Genomic DNA, 18,837 nt, shown 5'->3' on the forward strand with positions numbered 1-18,837 from the left:
TTTCCTTATTTTCCTCCAAAAATCTTCACATTAGCTTCTCTAAAGCAACCCTTATGTTCCAAAACAGCATGGCATTTCCCACAAAAGATAAAGACATGCCATCTTCTTTAAAGTAATCAACATTACCAGAGTCAATGTTGTCATTGTTGCACAAGAACATGCCAGCTCTAAGCATAAAAGCAAACATGCCTCAGTTGATCAAACACCTAGCAATATTTTGCTGAGGACAAAAAAACAGAACTATTGTCCCATATTGCCCTAGGTAACAAACCAGAAAAAATTACCTTGGCATTTGGAAGTAGTTTCATTACTTCCTGAACCAAGGTTTCTAGATCTTTTAACAAAGTAGGAGCACTGACATAACCCAAATGCAAAGCACCACAGTGCAGGTCAACCATATGTGGACTGTTAACCCTAGCCATATCTTGGCAAACTTCTACCATTGCCTGCAAATTGAAACCAGGCACAGTGCTCCACACCACCTCCACTCCTTTTACATCAAAATTCTTTCCTGCATTTTGCATACTGCTCCAAATCATTCACAAACATGTCTCCAAACACCACCACCCTGACTTTCTCCAGCTCTGCTATCTTCACTACACACAGCCACTCTCAATACGATGCAGAACCTCAACACCTGATTGGCTAATCCTCAAAATACACTCCCATTTCATGCTTGCAAGCCCAGGATGTGGCATGTCCTGTCTGCGAACAGCCACGCTGTCCGCGGAGCACATAAGTAACACTGGGGCAGCCCTTCTACCCTTTCCACTTCACTCTATGCACCATTCCCTCATTGGCTACTGTTAAGCACTCACACAACCATCCACCAATCACATGCAAGACCTCTACAGCTAACTCCATCATCACAATTCAGCACTATTGATCACTCAGAGTACAATTGCACTGTGACTGCAAAGCACCTACAGCAACTACTAGTAAACTCTCCAACATTTCTACTTGCAGATTCATGCACATCCACATGCAACAACACAAAGTATAGATATGAATATTTTTTGCACAGTACATCATACATGCCAACATTCCGACCCACCTGGGAGGGACATTTCCCTCGAAAAATCGGGAGACAACATTTGGGTCATAAGAATGCATTGGGCAAAGATGCATTTTCGGCGGGAGAATGTGAAAAATAATATTGTTCACTGAAAAATTGGGAGTCTCCCAGCGAAATCAGGAGCATTGGCATATATGGTAGTTGTAAATCTCTTGTATAAATGCATATAAAACGATTAACTGCCACTTACCCTGTGTAACCTGTAAACAAGCGTACTGTCATTTCTCCCATCTGCTATGATCAAGTGTCACTTGCAAATTTGTCTGCTCTCCAAATTTGCTTTTACCCATATTATTAACTGCAATGTGCAAACTGTTATTTTCTTCATTCATTCTATCATTTCTGTAACTACTGCCACGTATTTAACCACATTTCAACCATAATAGCATTTAATGCATTATAGTGCATAAGATGTTCATACAATTTCCTTTCAATACACTCTGCATTTTTCACATACATTCTATCATTTCAACTTCCTTTACAAATGATTATTAGTAATCAGACACAGCACACACGGTTATCTAACAAAGTGCCATTTCATGTTAAACGATGGGAGAAATAACTGTATAATTTTGGAAAGTGTTAGTGTCTTATAAAATTACACACAGCCAGGATGAGTACATGCATGTTTATTTATGCACACAGATAGCCAATATCATTTGAAAGTCTCCCAGCTGAAACAACACCACTGCCTCTACAACTGTTCTTCCAATCTAGACAGCTCTCCAATTCCAGCTGGTTGCCCATTCCGTGCTAGATTTCACAACAGCATTCAACTATGCTCAGGTGAAGTCATATCTATCACATCATCTACAACTATGTACAGTGTTGTAAAGCAAGGCATACAACATCTCCCCCCTGCCCTTCAGTCTGCACCCAAGACGCTAGGCCCTGGCCACAACCACCACAGCATAACACACCCATAGAAACAAACACCTACCAAACGACCACAACCCAAAAACATAATACATCCACCTCAAAACTGTGCACTTCAATTAACCTTCCAACAAATAATTACAACCAACGTACAAACTCTTCAATACATACCCTCTTCACCCAAAGCTCGTCTAACGACCCAAAACCAACATCATACTAAACTAAAATAGCCAGTAGTGCGCCCAGTGTCTAGTATGTCCGCTGACAACTATGGTGACCGTGGACACCGCAAACACATCATGGCCTTCTTCCACCTAAACAAATACAGCATTTGACCCATCTCTTACTCCCCCCCTCCAAGCACTCATACACACCAACACACTCCCCAAAATTGGATTTATGCTCACTTCCAGCGCATGTCAGCGCATCCAATATGGCAGGCGCATCGAAACAATTTGACGCACCTCATGCCTTATCCCAGCCAATCAGAGAGCATGTCGCGTATCCACCGACATGACGTTAGCCGATTATCCAATCAGTGTCCTGTCCGCGGAGAGAACAGGGAAGTGTGTCCACGGAGCAGACATAGATATCACTAATTTTTTTAGACCTACTTTTTGGTCATTTTAAAGAAAACTACTGGACGGATTTTCACCAAATTTCCAAATCCCGCTTTCGGGTCCAAGCCACCGCTCCTGCCGCAAATTCGGTGAAAATCCGTCCAGCGATTTGGGCTGAAGGTGCGACAGAAATGTTTTCTATATTCAGTCTATGGGAAAAAAAGAAATTTTGGGATCCCCATATAACATTGCCCCCCCCCCGGACCAAACCTCACCAACCTTTGCAAAATAATTCAGAGTAGGCCATATACTTTTTTTTGCAAAGTTTGGTGAGGATTCCTGCAGGGGGAGCGAAGTTATAAGCCGCCCAAAAAGTGCTCTTCCTATGGGTTTAGCAATTTAACCATTACTACACAGCCGCTACTGCGGGCTGTGTTTTATATATATATTACATGGCCACATTAGTGGCCATGTAGTTATGGTTAAGTTGGTGTTTCCATAGGAAGAGCACTTTTTGGGTGGCTTATAACTTCGATCCCCCTGGACGAATCCTCATCAAACTTTGCAAAAAAAGTATATGGCCCACTCTGAATTTTTTTGCAAAGTTTGGTGAGGATTAGTCCAGGGGGGAAAACGTTATAGGGGGGGTCCCAAATCTTTTTTTTTCCCATAGACTGAATGGGAAAAAACTTTGCGCACGGCTACAGCCTGAACCGATGGACGGATTTACACCAAATTTGCGGCAGGAGCGGCGGACTGGTCCCGAAAGTGTGCTTTTGCAAATTTGGTGTAAATGCGTCCAGTAGTTTTTTAAAAAATGACCAAAATGTAAGGCAAAACATTTAGTGATATCTGTATTCGCTTCGCAGACGGACTTCCCTGTTCGCTCCGCGGACAGCACCCCGATTGGCCCATGGCATTGCGTCATGTCCGCGGACATGTGACGTGTTCGCTGATTGGACGGCGAGGGGCGAGGAGCGCGTCAGATTTTCTGTGGCGCCCGCCATCTTGTATTCGCCGTCGACCGCGTACAGCGCGGTAAAATGTGGATAAAAAATGGTATTTAGTGCCCTGTGTTGGTGTGTAAGAGTGTTTGGGGAGGGTGGGGGAGTATGAGATAGGTTCAATGTTTTTTTTTTTTATGTGCTAGACGTTTTTGTTGCGTTCGATTTGTCTGCGGAGAACACGGCTGTTCTGACATTTTGTGAATAAACTAAATGGTGGGGTGTTTAGAGGACGGAGTATGTGTCATTTTTGTTCGCAAGGAAGGTAAAAATGAGCTATGAACACTCGCGGTGTACTTAATTGTTCATAAATACACAAACTGGGGGTGTCCTCAGGACGCTGTCCGTATTGTAATCTGTCTAGTTGAATGTGTTCTAAGAACACTCGCGGTGTCCCGAAATGGTTGCAATTACACAAAATGGGGGTGTTCTGAGAACGTTGTTTGTATTGTTCGTTGTCAGGGTGAAAGTGTTTTAAGACCACTCCTTTTGTCCGCTAATAGTACAATTTCCTATGGGCGTCAACCGACTTTTTGTCCACTAAAGAAACGATAAATCCGGCTGGTCTGCGCCGACATTATGTGATAATCCTATGACTGGTGCTATTGACCTGGCTGACTTGCTTTTGCGACACTAAATCATATCTCCCACCCCTAAGCCTGATATTATCAAAGCATTCATATTCCCTGCCTCTCTCCGTGGCGTTACAGGGTGCGTCATCAAACGCACCCAGTCCTCTCCAGTCCTAAGTGACTTTACACAGAACCCGGAAGACAACACATATTATGTCACAACACAGCGCGCCACAATTCGGAATATGAAACAGTGATTTAAAAGCAAACAGCAAGATTGTAAATTTTGTAAAGTACATTTATTTGACATCAAATGTTTAGAGAATATTCAGCAATTTGCATTTGTCTTTGTTGTCGATCCGCAAAAGTTCATGTTGAGGCACGCGATGTTCCTTTGCGGTACAGAGGGTGTTAGATCAGCTTACAACTCAGTGCGCTACAATTCGGAATATGAAACTGTGGTTTAAAAGTAAACAGCAGGATTGTACATTTGGTAAAGTACAATTATTTCACATGAAATGTTTAGTGAATATTCAGCGATTTGCTATTGTCTCTGCTGTCGATCAGCAAAAGTTTATTTGGAGCCACGCGTTGTTCCTTTGCGGTAGATAGGCTGTTGGTTTATGATAAAAGCAGTAAATGGTCGCTCTGATAATTGGAAGGTTGCTCCAAAAACGAGCCATTAGACCACCCTATTGGTTGGTATGTTGTTAGTAGCCGCTAGTACTGCGTAAGGGCATATTGGTCCTTGGGGATTGTCCCATAAAATGGTGAGGGTCATGAAGTTGCATATTTGGACCTGCACCTGGCAGTTGAAGACCCCATCCGCTGGAGTCTGTAAATCGTGACATAGGCAAAATGGGGCCACATACCTGTTTTAAAAAACATCAATTAGTCTCACCAGCCGATCTTCATTAAAAATCATCATTTTATTTATTAGGGCATGAAACTATTTGCTATCGAAGATAGTGCAACGGAGTATGTTAATAATACAATAATAATATTTTCCCATTCATATAGCGCTAAGAACCGTGAGGTATCTAAGCGGTGCTTATTATTAACCACGGTGTGTGGTGCTCATTTATCGACCACGGAAGGATGAAAGGCCGAGCTTGGCCTTGCCGGGATTCGAACTTGCGTTAGCAAGCTGTGCACGGATGTCAAAGCGAGCATTGTACTCGCTGTGCCACTTGACAGGCTACAGTGAAGTGGCACAGCGAGTAGAGCGCTTGACCGCCTATAGACCGGTTAAATTATTTATATTAACCCACCCTGTGTCGTCTGCCTTTTTCAGAGCCCTCTAAACAACAGGGGATCAATTCGGCGGTGATAGTGCGCGGTAGAAAACATTATGCCACTTTCAACTAACAAGTTCAACTTGAGCGGTCTTTAATACTACGCTATTGTAATTATATTTGGTATAAAATAATCTAAAGGGTTACTTACAGTACAATTGCAATTTCCATTGTCTACGGGTGGTGCAGTCCCAAAATACGACTCTGCGTGTGCCAATTATTTTTCGCATAGTGATATAATATATAAAAGTGGTTTTGTTTCATAAATTTCATCCTTATCTTCTCTTACGTTTTAGCAACACTCCTTCAAGAGAAGTCTTTCATCACAATCTCTGTCTGTCAAGGTCAAAACACAATACAACCTTATAGTCCGTTTCGTGAGCCTCTCCAGGGCCCGAGAAAAAAATGGAAGCAGCTGACCTTCACTGTGAACGAGCATAAATTCTTACTTTGCAACATTCTGTGTAAAGCCATCTGTGAGAAGTTGGTTTTTGCACGCCATGTTTGTATATTGTTTGCGTGATATTAAAAAAAGTTTGTTTAAAGGACGTTATGGTTTTAAGTACAGCCGAAAGACCCCTGAAAATCGCAAGTTATGATAAGCTATGAAAAATAACTCGCGCCACCACCATGCACTGCTAAGACTAACACCTAGGACATCAAAGATGACATCTCAAATGTCATTGATGAAATCACTGATGACATCACATGTGTATGTACTTTTCATGGAATTTGTGTACTAGGGATTTTTATTATAATGTTGCGAAAAAAGTGTCAAGGATATTGCAATAAATATCATACCGTTATTAGTGCTTTGAACGATGCATTGATATAAATAGCATTCTATTATGGGATTCTATCTAGTATACTGAGCTACTAATGGAGAAACATAGCATTGTGTGCAGAGTACAAGATGAAAGTATAATATTTGTAATGTTAATATGTTGAATAATGAAATGATAATTGTCCTGAAATGTTCGAAAATTCACAAAATGGGGGTGTTCTGAGGACGTTATTCGTATTGTGTGATTGCTTAGCTGTATGCAATGAGGGAATGGCACAGAGAGTAAAGTGGACGCCGTCCGCGGACACCGCGGCTGTTCGTGGACAGGGCGTGCTACATCCGGGTTTTTCCAGGAAATCCAACATGGAAAGAAGACAGTACGGATCAGCCAATCAGATGTCGAGGTTGTGGATTTGTGTTGAAAGAGACTGTGTGTGGAGAAGATGGCAGAAGTGGAGAAAGTCAGGGTGTTGGTGCGCGGAGATATGTTTGTGCATGGTTTACAGCAGTACGCTGAATGCAGGCATGTTGCAAAGAACTTTGATGTGAAAGGAGTGGAGGTGGTGTGGAGCACTGTGCCTGATTGCAATGTACAGGGAATTGTACAAGTTTGTGAGGATATGGCCACGATGAACAGTCCGCATGTGGTAGTTTTGCACTATGGTGCTTTCCATTTGGGCAACGTCAGTGCCCCTACTTTGTTGGCTGATTTGGAATGCTTGGTTCAAGCTGTAATGAAGATCCTTCCAAATGCGAAAGTAATTTTTTCTGGATTACTACCTAGGGCAATATGGGACAATAGTTCAGTTTTTTGTCCTCAGCAAAACATTGCTAGGTGTGTCATCAACCGAGGCATGTGTGCCTTCATGCTTAGAGCTGGTATGTTCTTCTGTAACAATGAGAATATTGATGCCAGTAATGCTGTTAATTTTAAAGAAGATGGCATTTCTTCATCTTTTACAGGAAAAACCTTTCTATTTTGGAATGTAAGGGTTGCTTTGGGGAAGGTTATGTAAAGATTTTAGGAGTAAAGTAAGAAAAATAAAACAAGAAAAAAAATACAAAATAACAGGTGTCTGTCAAGCATCTGTAAAACAAAAACAAAAAAAACGGCTCTTTTCAGAGCCAACTTCAAAGGGGAAATGGGGCACACTATTTAAATTTACATTCACCACGCTCAGATTTTCGATGTGTCCGTGGGCATGGCGGTAGTCCGCGGACATGAAAATCACTACGAGGGGGTTAGTATGTTCTATGTTCCATGTATATGAAGTCAGGGATATTATGGTTAAGTTGTGCTACTAAAAACCTATAAAATTCAGTGAAAAAACTTTGTTAAAGGGACGTTATGGTTCAAAGTAAAACCGAAAAACCCCTGAAATTCGGCAGTTATGGTAAGATAAGCAACCATAACTCGAGCCGCCACCGTGCACTGCTAACACTAACACCCAGGACATCAAAGATGACATCACAAATGTCATTGATGACATCACTAATGACATCACGTGGCTGGCTCTCCCTTTTTTTACTTTCCTGACATATCTAGGCCACATGATTTTCTTCAGTAACAGTCAGGAACTAAAAATTGTAAATTACTATATTCGTAGACTTATCCTTCAAGTATGTTCTTAGAATAATTCCCTTATGGTCCAGTCATATCATATGAAGCATAGATAGGAGAAGTCACAACCTTGAAAGACAGCAATCCTTTTTGTGCATTAAAATTATCAGTAGATTTATCAGCACTTTCTGATACTTTTGATGTTTTTTTATTACTGTACTTTCCCTGTATATGCTCATATTTGTATATGTTGTACTCACACTATTTTCCTTAGGATCCAGACACATCATGTGATATATATAGATAGGGTAAGTAACAGCTATGAAACAGAGCAATCATTTCTCTCCATAAAGGTAATCAGTTAGGTTATGAACACTTTCTGCTACTATTGCTGTTTCTTTTTCCTACTTCAATTCCCTTGTATATATTCATATTTGTATGTGGTGTTGTCTCTTTGTGATTTGTGTATAATAATGCAATTATGTAGTAAGTGGGTTTTATTACCTACTTATCACAAGTTTCACTGTACGCAAAACTCTAATATGAAAACAGTTATCATTTCAATATTCAACATGGCAAGCTTATGAATATTGCACCCCCATCATGTATGCTGCACACAATGCGTATGTTTCTACATGAGTACCTTAGTATACTGGACTGAAGTTAATAATAGAATGCTATTTATATCAATGCATAGCTTAATGCACTGATTAGCACTTCATATTTATTCCAATAATCTGACACTTTTTTTTATTAACATTACACTAAGAATCCCTTGTACAGACTTTTCATGAAAGTCAAATGCACATGTGATGTCATCAGTGATGTCATCAATGACATTTGTGATGTCATCTTTGATGTCCTGGGTATTAGTGTTAGCAGTGCACGGTGGCGGCGCGAGTTATGGTTGCTTATCTTACCATAACTGCCGAATTTCAGGGGTTTTTCGGTTTTACTTTGAACCATAACGTCCCTTTAACAACGTTTTTTCACTGAATAATATATATATATATATGATTTTTTGAGAAAAGGGGGGAACTGCCACTTAAAACAAGAAATAAGAATTACAGGTAATCAAGTATTCATCGATTAACTTCTACCATTCCTCAAATGTAGCACCTTCCTCAGCTACCCATTCAAGACATCATCTACACATGACATGCATCATGGAAAGATCGTGAGTTAGTTGAGAGGGGGGCTGACTAACTTTTATACTACTATAGAACTTGAATAATCAGTACAGAACAACAATGCTCATGTACTTATATCAAACAACTGAAAAAAAATAAAAATATAACAAACTTGGTAGGCTAACATTCCACAGCCACACAATATAAAACCATAATTGAAAACGCACATCTAAAACTACACTACAATTCCTCCTTTTCATGTTAATTTTGTTAAACTATTTTCTTCTATTTCCCTCCAAAGTCTCACATGCTCAAAAGTATGAAAACACACATCCAAAATAAAAACGACTCTCTAATACCTACCAAGTCTCCGGCCATGGCCTTTTTGGCCAGGGGTTTTTCACCCCCGATGAGAGTATACCTAAACAAAGAACTTTAAAAAAAGAAAAAAAACCCAAACTATATAACCGTGCATACCGAACTACACATACCCGCAGCTATCTGTAGCCTTTTGTAGCCTGGAATAAGGCCACGAATATCATCAAAATGGCAGAAAAGAAAATGCTTCCCTGCCGCCCCATGCCCTTGCCAATTACCTCATCTGTGCCAGCTCCCCCGCTCCCCAGACGGCCTCCTCACCTCCGCTGCCCTATCCCTTTCACCCGAGAACACATGCTGCTTCTGTGATGCAGTTTGCATCGAGATGTATGCTCTTCGCGGCTGTAGTCGAGGCTACAGAAAGCTTTGTGCTGCAAACTCGGTCCCTAAGCCACCTCCAACTCCCATATTTCACTCAGTGCCCTCTGGCCACCCCCCCACTTCTACTCTGATATTTGTATGTTTTTTGACCTACAAATAACTTTTTACTGCATTTTATTTTCTCATAACCTCGGCTATAGCCGCAAATATCTCTCGCATCAAGAAAAAAACAAGATGTTGGTCATTTAAATTCTGAAAGCCATGATCCTGTCATGCAACATGGGAGATATAACTATAATTTTTGTGGGGACTAGGCACCCCCTTCTCTGTCCAATTTTAAAACAACCACTGCACGGAATAACCCCAAACCACAAAAGGAACGAGAGTCAACGCTTCGTGCCAAAGTTGTTTCGGACCTGGTCCAAATCCATCCAGCGGTTTAGGTTGTGCGCTTTGGCATAAATGTAACTTTTTGTTCTATGGGAAAATTAATGGAAAGTAGGCCGCACTTTTGGGGGGAAAAAAACGTTGACGCAATAACTTTTTCATTTTTTATCAAATCTTTACGAAACTGCAGTGTGGGGGGCCCGCAGACTTTTAATCACTTTCGAAACTCTGGCCATACCCGTTACTCGAATCAAAGGTTATTAAGAATAGAATTACGAGGGGTTCCTATGCGTCTCTGACGCACCTTAACTATAGGGCAGCTATCGACGCCCTATGATAGATAAATATCTAGAGAGAGAGAGCGAGAGAGAGCGAGAGAGAGCGAGAGAGAATTGGGATTGGAAATTAATGCTTTTGTGTCATTCACTTAGGTAAACTTTTATTTCATTTATCAATTTTATTTGAGATTAGAACATTGTGGTGACCTCCATGGCACGAACTCGGTTTAAATTTGAGTCAATTATTGTAAATCAATTTCTAATTTTGAGCAATCACGGTCCGTTTATTGCACAGCATTGTGGGGTGGAATGGTTTATCAAGGTGTATGAAACCGAAGGTGCCGCCCTAGTGGCATCAAGAAGTAAAATATCAAATATTTCTATGCAGTCACTCCTTGTGATTTGTAAAAAAGAGCCTAGATGTAGAGGGAATGAAGGACTCCCACGTCACTCAACCAAATATCAAACCAAACAGAGGCCCCAGGTCAATGATAATACCCTACCCTCCTCAGAAAGGAATGGTTGAGCATAGAAGGCTCTGGGGCTCTTTGCACATTCTGACAGACAGGTCTGTGAGGTTACATTACTTCAGTCTATAAGTGCTTATTGGCGACCTGGGGCACATTGCAGGACCAAAAATTGTGTTAAAGTGCATGCAACACTCCCATTTTGTAAATTTCTTATATTACTGTATAGGTGAACACGTCTGCTTTTTTAGAAGCTTACATTTTTGAAGATAAACTGCAGGTCAATGGAAACCACAAAGGCTAAGAAGGAAAAGACACAAACAGGGTTTTACTTATTATGCTTTGAATCCTTCCTCCCAGTAGTTTTATGCCTTAATCCATCTCTTGCCATTTAAGAAGCAATTAAAAGCCCCACAGTTTCATAGCAAAAATTGAATAATGCTCTATTAGCGTTTCCAATATTGAAAATATCTTTTTGATCTCTCAGTTAACACTTAGTATACTAATGGTATATATTGTTGTTGTAATGAAATGTGCTAAATTGCCCATTTGGGCTGGGTTCAAAACTACAACAAATATATATATATATAAATAGATGAAGTTTCAGACATTTTGAGATCTGCAGAGCATTACATGCCACCGTAGAGCACCTAGCCTGTGGCTGTAAGATGAACACAAGGAGAACACTAGCCTAAGAAGGGGAGTAGTGTCAGTCAGTCCTTGGGCTATGACTGATGGGAAGCAGCAGTGAGTCATGTAAGAGCAGTGGGGCACCAATCCTTTTTGGAGAGGAAAGCTTCAGGATTCTTGAGGGCATAATGGTGGGTCTTCAGACCTTTCATTAAAGATACACTTCAGGAAGAGGTATGGGAGGGTATCTTAGTGCTTGCAGTACTGAAGGTGAAGGGCTTGTTGGGTCACTTCTTAAACAACCACATGGTTCGCCTTCAAATGGAAACATTATCCTACCTCTCATGTATGTGGGGGCAGTCTGTGGTTCCCACATCCATAATACATGTGTCTCCCCCACCCATATCCTCACCATTAGGAGAACAAATAATTCTCCAATGACATATGTTGCTGGCTCCTCATGCCTCAAGCTTGGTACCATGCCAAGTGTTCAGATGGCCCCAGAGCAGTTGCCCAACACTCATATTAACTAACTGATGTCTCTAAGCACAGGGTAGGCACTGCCAGCTCCGACACAACCCCAGTAACCCTCTGCCTTCAGCTCCTCACCTGATTTAGTAGAGTTTGGTGGAGTGACGCAGAGGTCAGCATAGTACTTGTCCTCTTTGAGCACGAAGACCAGGGAGGCCCAGCCAAACACCACACCTGCAAAGCCCATGCACTCCACCAGGCCCGTGATAAAGGTGGCCAGGCGCTTTGCCCGACTGGCCACCATCACTGCTTCCAGCTACCGTGCCCTTCTGCTAGGAGATACTGTCCAACCGTCCTACAGAGGGGGAAGAGAAATGGCAAAAACGTTATTCCATGTCACACTGAAAGAATGGATAAACACTGACAGAAGAAATGCCTTTTATTCTTGGTGTTCATGAAGTAACAAAAGATAAATGTTACTTACCCAGTAACAACCTTTCGGGTGTGTGGATCAGATTAGAATCGCAGGCTATGAATATCCCGTCACCTAATGCTTGGTAAGCATGGGTGTCAGCAGGGCGTTCCAGTCACAGTATCCCACCCCTACGTGTACAGGTACCCAAAATGCCCCTGTGTGCCTATGCCTTCCGAACGTGTGCTTTGCGTTTGTGCTTTTGTGAGAGCATGGTTAATCTATTTACACAAGTGACGTACAGTACCTACTAAATAAATTACTTTTTCTTCCACACCACTGGGAGGTTGGGCAGACGCATGTGATTATCACAGCTACAAGCACCAGAGATACTGTTCCTGGGTAAGTTACGTGTGTCTTCTGGGGCTTGAGAATCGGTTTAGATTCACATGTTATGCATAGAGTAGTGATCAGAAGGTGTCCGTGGTCAGGGTGTGATGATACTACTATGATATTTTTGGTGTCCCAGGAACATGGAAATATTAAAAGTATCCATCTTTATTGACCAGAGTTGCCATGTAGTCGTCCTTCCTTAATATAGGAATTCTACTTGCATTCTTGTTATTCTGAAACTCTGTGGCATGAAAAGGGTTGGCTGGTCATAGGACTGGGAGAATGTTGCCATCCTTCTTAGGGTCCAAGAAGCACACCTAAAGAAATCCTCCCTTCCTTCTTCTCTGGCACTGCTTCAATCACTTCCTTCTCTTACAGCAATCATCTCCTCTTCCACCAGTGTTCTTTTTGTCATGATCTTTTTTGGGGAATGCAATTTGGTGAAACTGATCCCATACATGATACCCTTTCCAACGTTTGTAGGTCCCCGCTTTTCTGTGTGTACCCCCCTCACAGGTGAGCATGGATATTCTTCCTTCTACTGGGGGAAGGTGGGGAGAGCAGGAGAGACGGTGCGGTCACTGCTTAGTGGCTGTTACATGCCGCCCTCTTGAGAGAGACCCTACTCCTTTCCCTGACCTCTTTGCCGTTTACAGAATTGCGGCTACGTTCCCCGTCAGAGCCGCTGTGGTTTCATCCATGTTTGGGTAGATTGAACATGCTGAACATTTTAGTATGAATGGGTTTGCTATCTTTACCCTCTACTGCCGGTTGGTGAGGCTCTTATATGGAAAGAGTGGGCTATTTGTGTACCCAGGGACTTTAGCGTCTCCTGTTCTATTTTAGTCTTTTCCAGGGCCTCGTCCGCAGGTCTTCCGAATAGAAGATGGCGGACAACTGGTTTATCAATTAAAGTTGCTTGGGTTTCTGATTTAAATCCTGTGACTCTAAGCCATGAAGACTTTATCTTTACTGTGGCGCCTGCTGCCTGCCTTGCCACTGCTTATGCAGCATCCAAGATGTCCTTGATGGTGTCATTCGCAGGCCATTCTGCCTATTTTACAAATGGCTTGGCCATAGCCTTTACAGCCTCTGGTCGCTCCTGTATGAGGTCACTCATTTAAGATTGTACTGTGCCATTAGTGTGGAGGCATTGTGAATTCCTAAATCATATTCTGAAGTAGCTAACTTTTTATCAATTAAATCAATCCTTTTATTACCCGGGCACTACGTGGGGCAAAGTCGGGTGTGGAATTGGGTGTAGCAACCCTTTTCCTTGCTGTGATAACGACGGCATCAGGTTAGAGTGTCGCTCTGTGTACACAGGGTCAGTCAGAGCTAGCCAATATGGCTTCTCTATACTAAGATTAAACGGCCCTGCATGTTTATGGGTTTTGTATGGTTACAACAATGTGTTTATTTGCAGGACACAGGCATGGAATGCTCTGGGTTATCGGTTTTGCCTCCTCTAGAGTTTCTTCAATAAAAACCATCTCTTCCTGTTCTTCTTGGTTTTTTTTTTATCCAAAAGAGTTTGGAAGTCCTCTTTAGTAGAGCGATATATGGCACTCTGTAGGGGGATGGGAGGGAAAACTGGCGATTCCTCAGGGAATAGGCTTTTGTTCCTCCTCCGTGTCATAATCCCTGTCCACCATGGTCTCTGTAATGAGCGTGAATTTTACCTTACAGTAATACAGAAGTGACGCCATCCTTCACTTCTTTGTATGCTATCTGCCTTTCTGTTTTCTCTTTCTTCTCTTTCCTTCATTTGGATAATAATGATTTTGATTGCATCCTCCAGGGCTATGCCAAATTGGGAGTCTTGCCTCAGGAAAGGGATCTTTCGAATCGGAAAACTAGTCTTCATCTTCCTTACAAAGAGATTCTGTTCACTAAGGATGCTCAACATGGTTGTTTGTGGTGTGAAAAACTGGTTTGCTCTGATCAGTTTTGAGGCCCTGTATAGGAGTCGATGACTTTTCAACACCTTGCATGTAGGTTATAGTTTGACCCCTCGTGTTGATGTCAGAAGGGGAAGAAGCAATTTTCTCTAGTGGTGTCCTGAAGATCGTGTGTGTGCCTACCTCCCATGGAGTGCATGGTTCGTCGCCATGTTTGTTTTTGTGAAGCCAAAATGGAGTCGTAGGTGTGTTGTGTAATGGCAGCCATCTTCTTCTGTATATTTGAGCGTACCTCTATGTTCTTCTGTTCAGTGGCTACTTTCAGTGTCACCTTCTCTTTTCAGTACAGACTGTTCCTTTGACCGAGAACGCAGTCTTGTTGCCGACTTGGGTGTCTGTGGTCCTTTCTGATGATTTCCTTAGCCTTTTGCCCGCCATGTAAAGGTGCCATGGCAACCCAATAGCGGTGCTTGGAATTAGCAGAGGGGGAGGTGGCTGTTATTCAGCTTCTTTCCCTTTTGGGGCCTTTAACAGCCCCAATTAATCGTGTTTAGAGTCGTACTCCTCCAACCACTGTCACCCTTGCCCCACTAACCCACCCTGAACCTTGACCTCGACTATTTAGAGTTCCTTAGAGAGCAAGTAGGCTTTTCTCCGAGTTGTAGTTAACTGATCTAGGTGGTCTTCTATTCTTTAAGGTTTTGGGTTTAAACCTTCTAATAGCGGTACACATCTCCCCTTTGTGGTTGTTGGGAAGTCAGTGATTGCACAGAGTGCGTCATCCTAGGTACATTCCGTATTGCATTTGGTATAAAACTTAAACTGAGTTTTCTCCACCAAGACTGCTGGCACGGTTGGAATGTGAATGTAATGTAAAAATGTACCCGAGGTTTCAGTCAGACATGGATTTTCTGTCCCCACCTTCAAACACAGATGGCCTCGGTAGAAGCGAGGTCACCCAATCAGCTTGGTCTACTCTTGCTTCCCAATCGCGTTGTCAATGTAGGTTAAAGAATTGTAGGAAGTGAAAGTTAATTTTCGAAAAATGAAACTCTAGCACCGTACTCCTGCGAACATTGGATGCGAAGAAAAAAAAAAAGTACTCCCAATGTCCCTGTATGTGTATGAAGACCGGGACATTTGAAATGCCTTTGCACGTAGGAGAGGGAACAGGACCGTGAGACTGGAACCCTCTTGCCAACGTCCATTCTTACTGTCGAAGTAAACAACTGTAATATTTCAGCGCAACCACTAGATGGCGGGGTATGCACCGCGGACCAAATGGGCTGCTCAGCAATGTCCGACTACGCCAGCTACCTAGTCATTATGCCCCCAAAAATGGTTTATAAATGATTGGTAAAATGCAGTGATACACTAGTTAAAAGGATGGAAACGCCATTCATTTTCCTTTATTCCATACAGTTTATAGGGAGCTAGACGGAGAAAAAGGACTGTAGTGGCCTTCATTCGATATAGTGAAATAGATCAACAGTAATACCGGAGAATGTTCTGGATTTTATGTTATGCAGACATACAGTTAGAAAGAAAGGCAGGTTTCTCCGTGAATGTCTTATTTCCTTCAGTGATTGAAACCGTGAGATTTAAGGCTAGGAGAACCTGGGAATACCCATGCATTCAATACACTTAGATAGAGGATGTGGAAGGGCAGAAATGTCAGAAAATGTTCTTTATTTAATGCATAGATACACTTAAAAAAAGAAATTCCTGAAAAAAAGGTTACAGTATCGCCTTTCAATGTACCTTATTTAGCATAGTGTGACCAGATGGAAGGGTAGGCTCTTTATTTAATAAGGTAGACGGTGTGGTGTCCCTTTAAGTTGCGCACGCAGTGGAGTGACGTAACTCCTGTCACGTGCGGTTGGCAATAAAAGAGGCCGATCACGTGAGCTCAGATTAGAGCATGCGTGCAGCCTGGACGAGATACACTGCCTCCTGAGTCTTTGTATGCCGAGGGGGTGGAGGTGTGGGGGGTTCACGCCACAACGGGAGGTTCAGACCACAGGACCACCGTACCACACTGACGACGAGGTGGTAGTACAGGCTGATACGGACCAGCTGGGCCATGCAGCGGTTATAGAAAAGCGACAGCTCACATATTAACATTCTCTCAGGCCGCAGAGCAGCGCGTACCATGTTTTCGGCCGCCATTCTGGTGCAGGAGGATGTGGCTCTCTAAGGAGTGCTTGTGTGCCTCCCGCACACACTTTTTGGATACCCCACGGCCACGTGGGCATTGAGTAATTTGTAGGGGTCTGGAATCCCCCACCCATGATAAAGAAGGTGAGGAATAGCCGATGGTGAAGCAGGGAGAAGGACCACATGGTGCAGGTGTCCCCTCTGACACCCTCCAGCATTTTTCTTTTTCTTGTGACTCCATCTGTGCTGGTGAAGGAGTGGTGATCTCAGTGACTGTGTGGCTCACTGCGTGTTTATGGGGAGGGCCTGCTCTCCTGGCTGTGCACAATATTTACTACAGCCTTTCTGTGTAGTGTGGAAGGGCAGGATTTGCAAAAGGAGGTGAAGAGGAAGAAAGGTACCAGTGGTGCTGAACTATCTGGAGTGTTCATTATTTTTATGCTGGTGTCTCCGCCTCTGGCTACAATGTTCCAACGTGGATTCAGCCCATGACCACAGAGGGGTGCTCGTGCGGCCACAAACATGAGGGATGAAGCGCAGGCAGGTGGAGGGCCTGCAGCAGTTCTGCCAGCTGTGCCAGTGGGCACACGAAATCCCACGTCAACAAGGTGCGCTGGCACCCATGCCGGAGTTTGATGTCTTGGGGCGCCATCTAGCCTGGGTCCAGACTCCAAATCCTGGATTGATTGCATGGACATCTACTTCAAGGCCATGGGAGAGACTGATGAGGAAAGTAAGGTGGGGACTCTTGTACTCGGCTAGACCGGCAGTGCACCAGCTGTTTCAGTCATTGGAGCCTGTGGATGGGTCGTTTGCTGCGGTGAAAGATGCACTGCGTGAACATTGCATGCCTCTAGCAAATGTAGACTACGAGAGGTTCATAAAGTGCATTGCCAGGCAAAAGGACGATTAATCTTTGGATGGGTTCTATGGACGCCTCCGGTGGATGGCGATATCGTGTGTGGGACAATCAACAGGCCATGATCCGGAACCAGCTCATTCAGGGATGTCTGTTGGGGAAAGTCTGATGTCAAGTTCTTCAGGAGTCAGGCCTCACGCTGCTCCATATTCTGGAACTGGGACGGGCACATGAGGTGGAGGAGATGCGGGCGCCCGGCCAGGTTGGAAGAGGTGTGTGCCATTGGCAAGGGCCAAGGGGCAGGAGGGGCCCGTCCGCTTGCTATGCAGCTGAGAGACATGAGCACGCGGGGGCCTGAATCATGCATGAAGTGTGGATATGATCTGCTGCATCCATAAGCTGTGCACGCAGCAGAGTGACGTAGCTCCGTCGCGTGCAGTTGGCAACAAAAGGGGACGATCAGATGGGCTCAGGTTAGACCACGCGTAGAGCCCAGACGAGATACACTGCCTCCTGAGTTTTTGTATGGCAGGGGCTCACGCCACACTGGGAGGTTCTGACCACAGGACCCCCATACCACAGATGGGGCTGCGATTGTACTTTATTCCATGCAGTGACCACAGTGAAATAAACAACACCAGGGCTTTAAGTAGTCTGGGGCGAGCTCCCACCACCCCAACGGCAACGAAATACACTTTTTTTGTATTTTCCGTTCAAGGCGCTCACTCAGCTTCCGCCACCCAGATTGAAATGCAAGGAATGCCACTTAGACTTCTGGGACTCACACTACCCCGACAGAGAGGAAAGCCACGTGTTCTCTTTTCCCTTGCTTGGGATTCAAAATAGAGCCCTGCACCAGTGTCACATCACACAGTGCATTTTGTAGGTGTAATAGGTGCTAGATTTCTTTTGTTCCATTCAATAGACTGGTTGGCATAGGGTCACCCGATTTTCAAGAAGAAAAATCAGACGACAACGTAAATGAAGGACTAACCTCTCACAACGCCCCTACATGCCCCCCCCCAACATTTTGCCCCTGAACCCAACTCCAATCCCAACACCCCCACCCACAGTATTTCCAGCACAGACCCTGCTTATAAAATGTGCGGTTTTAATTAAGGGTATATGCGTTTATTTTATTTTTTGCATTTCTAAAGCGCTCACACAGCCCGCGGGCATCGAGGCGGTGTTACAGGAAAAAAAAATGTTCTCTTTAGTTGCGTAATTTTTTTGTCTTAGTTGCGTATTTATAGCACGCTTAAATACCCGGAGGTTTCTAAGCGCAGACCTGGGGTTCGAATCTGTGTTGCTTCGTATCGTCTTGCA

General features: G+C 43.4%; 1 protein-coding gene across 11 annotated transcripts in view; it reads right to left on the bottom strand.

The window, feature by feature from the left end:
• Positions 1 to 18,837, bottom strand: part of SLC43A3 (solute carrier family 43 member 3) — a 918,364-nt gene that overhangs the window by 423,931 nt on the left and 475,596 nt on the right. For all 11 annotated transcript variants that reach the window (XM_069629005.1, XM_069629006.1, XM_069629007.1 and 8 more), the window contains one exon: positions 11,928 to 12,144. In XM_069629005.1, coding sequence (XP_069485106.1) covers positions 11,928 to 12,093 — 166 coding nt within the window. In that variant the 5' untranslated portion in view covers positions 12,094 to 12,144. The remainder of the gene's footprint in view (positions 1 to 11,927; positions 12,145 to 18,837) is intronic.

This window comes from Ambystoma mexicanum, chromosome 12, assembly GCF_040938575.1.
Source record: "Ambystoma mexicanum isolate Mex_15411 chromosome 12, UKY_AmexF1_1, whole genome shotgun sequence".
In the NCBI taxonomy this organism is placed as follows: Eukaryota; Metazoa; Chordata; class Amphibia; order Caudata; family Ambystomatidae; genus Ambystoma; species Ambystoma mexicanum.